General features: G+C 39.2%; 1 protein-coding gene across 2 annotated transcripts; it reads left to right on the forward strand.

Annotated features, from left to right (window-relative positions):
• On the forward strand, positions 1–3,239 carry LOC125218871 (G-type lectin S-receptor-like serine/threonine-protein kinase At1g11330). Of its 2 annotated transcripts, XM_048120664.1 has the most exons (8): positions 1–1,056; positions 1,201–1,255; positions 1,355–1,462; positions 1,548–1,750; positions 1,824–2,034; positions 2,119–2,362; positions 2,442–2,592; positions 2,668–3,239. In XM_048120664.1, the coding sequence occupies exons 1-8, from the start codon at positions 478–480 to the stop codon at positions 2,971–2,973; spliced, it is 1,857 nt and encodes a 618-aa protein (XP_047976621.1). In that variant the 5' UTR covers positions 1–477; the 3' UTR covers positions 2,974–3,239. The 2 variants fall into 2 exon arrangements, with proteins under 2 accessions (XP_047976621.1, XP_047976613.1); XM_048120656.1 differs by having other exon boundaries at positions 1–1,255.
• The last annotated feature ends 1,393 nt before the right edge of the window (positions 3,240–4,632 follow it).

The raw sequence follows: 4,632 nt of genomic DNA on the forward strand, positions 1-4,632 counted from the left end.
CCAAGAATCTCTCAACTCTCTGTCCATAAATCACTTCTTCTTTTTATCATCCAAATTGTTGCATGTTTGAGCATAGAAAGTGACACCATTTCAGCTGGTGTAGTAATCAAAGATCCACAAACCATCACATCCCAAAACCAGATATTCAAACTAGGATTCTTCACACCTCCAAACACAACCAACCGCTACTTAGGAATCTTCTTTACCTTCTCCCAAGAAACCGTGATTTGGGTCGCCAACAGAGACACACCCCTCACTGATTCTTCCGGCTCCGTTACTCTCTCTCGAGACGGTAATCTCGTGGTCTTGGACGGGAGTAATCAAACTGTCTGGTCCACCAATCTCACCACCACCTCTCCCGTCATCAACTCAACCGCCCAACTCCTCGACACTGGCAATCTCGTCTTGCGGGAAGAGGCCTCAGGAGACGTGTTATGGGAGTCTTTCTCACAACCTCTGGATGTGCAGGTGCGGGGAATGATGCTAACTCAGAACGTTAACACCGGGAAGCAGGTGCTGCTGACGGCGTGGAGAAACGCCACTGACCCTGAGAAAGGGAGCTTCACCATGGGCCTCGACGTCACTAGCGGGACCCAGCAGCTTTACATCTGGGATGAGGGGCGACCGCGCTGGAGAAGCGGGCCGTGGAACAACCTGCTTTTTCTTGGGATAAAGAAATTGTTCTACAACTACTTAGATGGGTTCAATCAAGTGACCAATGACAGTGCTGGAAATTTCTTCTTTTCCCCACCGCAGCAGAATGATAGGCATATAATATCCACCTTGAATTATACAGGAAGTCTGAACCGAAAGGCGTGGAATGGCAAGGAATGGGAAGTGGTGATGGCGTGTCCTGAAAACGTGTGTGATGTTTATGGAACGTGTGGGGCGTTTGGTAGCTGCAATGCTCTCGAATCGCCTATTTGTAGTTGCTTGAGAGGTTTTGAACCTGTGAACGAGGAGGAATGGGGGAGAGGGGATTGGACTAATGGTTGTAGGAGGAAGAGCCAGTTGCAGTGTGGAGACGATGGATTTGAGAGGCTGCGGAATATGAAGGTTCCGGATTTTGCTAAAACCTTGCCTTCGAGGGTTCAAGACGAGTGTCGAACCACATGTCTTGGGAACTGCTCCTGTATAGCTTATGCTTATGATGATAACATTGGTTGTATGTTTTGGAGTGATACATTGATTGACACGCAGGATTTTGGTAGCGTTGGTGTTGATCTCTACCTTCGTCTCTCTGCTTCTGAATTCGGTAATTTCTTTCACAATTTTTACTAGTTAATGATAGCTATTTTTCTTTTAATGATCAATCAATGTTTCCTAAATTGAAATTATCTTTTTCTTTATCCAGATAGCAACAAAAGGAGAAAGTTGTACATCATAGTTGGAGTAGCTGTGGGTTTTGTTTGCATATCTATTCTGATGTTTATTGCTTGGTGGTTTATAGTGAAAAGGAAAGGTGATTGACCTAGTATTATTTTGACACAATACATATATTTTGCTGAATGTCACTCATGAAATGATCATTCTCTTTGTCAAACCAGGAAGCAAAGCGCAAGATTCAAGTATTTTGGAAGCAGGACAGATGTTCACGATAGATTCAACTGCAATCGTGCTAAAAGATGAAACAAAGGAAGTTAATATTGGTGATTTGCCAAAGTTCACTTTCAAGATGCTTGCTAATTCAACAAACCAGTTCCATGAAGATAATCTTCTCGGGAGGGGAGGTTTCGGTCCTGTTTACAAGGTATAAAGGGTTGTAAGGTTCACTTCTTAAAATGAATAATAAGATTATATGATGTTTGATGTGTGTTTTGCAGGGAGTTATAGCAAACGAAAAAGAGATCGCTGTTAAGAGACTATCAGCGGAATCTGGTCAAGGAATGCAAGAATTCATGAATGAGGTGATTGTAATTTCCAAACTCCAACACAGGAATCTTGTCAAACTGTTGGGAGGTTGTGTTGAGAAAGAAGAGAGGATTCTGATATATGAATACATGCCAAACAAAAGCTTGGATGCTTGTCTCTTTGGTCAGTTCAACCGATTTCATTGTTCTTAAGCATCTAAAAACATTTTCAGCAGCAAAGTTTTCATAATATATATGTTTTGGACAGATCCTATAAATCCGACAAAGAAGTTGTTAGACTGGAATATGCGTTACAGCATAATCGAGGGCATTGGGCGAGGCATACTGTACCTGCACAGAGACTCAAGACTAAGGATCATTCACAGAGACCTCAAGCCAAGTAATGTTCTACTAGACCAAGACTGTAACCCAAAAATCTCAGATTTTGGGATGGCAAGAATATTCGGAGGCAATGAAGAACATGGCAATACTGCAAGAGTTGTGGGAACATAGTAAGTATATCTTGATCAGTTATATATCTTCTGGAGATTAAATGCGAAGTTTTGCTAACATAGTAAGATAATATTATAGCGGATACATGGCGCCCGAATACGGAATGGAAGGCAGATTTTCTGAAAAATCTGATGTATACAGCTTCGGAGTGCTGATTCTGGAGATTATGACAGGGAAAAAGAACACACGCTATTTCAATGATGAATTTTCCTTGAGTCTTATTGGATGCGTAAGCACTTGCCAACTTTCACATATTATTGTGAAACTAATCCAGGCCATTGAATTATTTATGTTTGAATTTCAGGCTTGGAAAATGTGGAGTGAGGGTAATGGTTTGAGCTTCGTAGAGGAAAGCATCGCGAGCAGAGAGACGGAGGAAGAGATTGTTCGATGCATTCAAATAGGCCTACTGTGTGTGCAAGAATATCCTGAGGATAGACCTTCCATTGAAATAGTGCTGTCGATGCTGAGTCGTGATATCGTGGAGCTGGCAGCGCCAAAGCAGCCATTGTTTGCGGAAAATGGTTCGACACCAGGCCCTAATGGATCAACACAGCAAAATGTTTACTCCAATAACGGGCTCACTCTCAGCGTGCTTGAGGGACGATGAATCTATTTCTGATTGTATCGTTATCTTTTATGATCCCAATACCGTAAGTCACATTCGGCCTACCAACAGATGTCCTCGACAACAACGCGAAGGCCTATCGCCGCCCCAAGCGCAAACACAGGCCGTCCCCAGCCATTTTGTGATTATATATGTTTAATTTCATGTCATAAAATTTTTCTTTATTTGTATTTTTCATATAATAGGTCGTGGTTGAGTTGAGCTAGCAGCTTATAAATTTTTATTTGTTGATTCTTTCCCAAGTGGTTTAAGATTGTCGAACACTAGGGTTAGAATTCTATATAATAGTACTACAAAAAAAAAGTTGTTTTGCAAGCACCAAAATGCTTGCAAATAACCAAATATGCTCGCAAAACGTCATTTTGCAAGCACTTTGCGAGCACGAATGGTGCTTCCCATTTCGCTCGTTGCAAAAGTTGCAAGCATTTTGGCAAGCACATGCTGAAAAATTGCAAGCACAATGACCGGTGCTCGCAAAATGGCTTGCAAAACCTAGTGATCGAATTATTACTTTGCAAGCACCTGTTTTGCTCGCAAATTTGCTGAAACTTCTTTAGTGCTAGCAATGTGCTCGAAAAATAATTCCACTTTCTGAGCTATTTGCAAGCACAGCTGTGCTTGCAAACTGATAGTACTATTTTTTCTCTAAAAATTCTGTAATTTTTTAATTTATTATTATTTTTTTCAAATTAATAATAGGGTATATTTTTTAAAAATTATATGAAATTAATCAAAAGAATGACAAAATTTAAATTTTACATAAAATTAAAAATATTGTTTTACACTTCAAACCAAACGAATGATTTGAATCTTTCAAAATGATAACTGTCACTGTTTCATAACTTGCACACCATGAAACTAGAATAGAAAAAAAAACCTCCCTTTTCTTCCATAAACATAGAAGTCAAACCTAACACTCCCTAAATCTATGCACTTAACACTCCCTAAATCTATGCACTTCTTCTCCTCCTCTCTTGAACTTGTTGACTACGGACCAGCTCCAGCAATTTTTTGATTTCCTGCTGCATTGACAGAAATACTCATATTAACATAATCTAGGTTTAGGACCAAGAAGATACTTGCTTCATATGTGGCTCCATAATTTCACTGACATCAAGGAAACTCTCAAGAAATTAATACATATAGCATGCATAAAAGCAGACAATGCAGACCCTAGTAAATAAAATTAATAACACAATGTGTAGGCTGCCAAAATCAGAAAGTTTAAGATCAATTTTCTGGGTCAGAATGGTAGTTAAAGAAATCACACACACTCAAAGCATATTCATTCATTTGGCAGAAACATGAATTTTGCAAATGAGAAATGGTAGAGTTAGGAGATATACCTATTACCAGCTTCAAAATGAAATCTCCCCTGAGAACTAAAATCAGTGAGCTCAAAAATCAAATTTGGTTTCTACCACACATAAATCTCAGTAAATCAAAAGCTTTTACAACTTATAAACTTCAAAACGATGTTTATATTCCAACAGGAATGGAATCTTACCCCTTTGAAAACTTCTCTAAGTTTTTCACATCGTTACAATTCACACAGAAGTAAACAAATCTGCAAATGAAGAAAATACATAAAAAAAAATACAATTAAAAGTGAAATCTCCAAAATCCAAATGGAAATAACTA

Source organism: Salvia hispanica, chromosome 1, assembly GCF_023119035.1.
Source record: "Salvia hispanica cultivar TCC Black 2014 chromosome 1, UniMelb_Shisp_WGS_1.0, whole genome shotgun sequence".
NCBI lineage: Eukaryota > Viridiplantae > Streptophyta > Magnoliopsida > Lamiales > Lamiaceae > Salvia > Salvia hispanica.

Coding starts and splice junctions, on each gene's coding strand:
- LOC125218871 (XM_048120656.1), top strand. CDS start 478: ATGATGCTAACTCAGAACGTTAACACCGGGAAGCAGGTGCTGCTGACG. Junction 1,463..1,547: donor GTTTATAGTGAAAAGGAAAG/GTGATTGACCTA, acceptor TTGTCAAACCAG/GAAGCAAAGCGCAAGATTCA. Junction 1,751..1,823: donor GTTTCGGTCCTGTTTACAAG/GTATAAAGGGTT, acceptor TGTGTTTTGCAG/GGAGTTATAGCAAACGAAAA.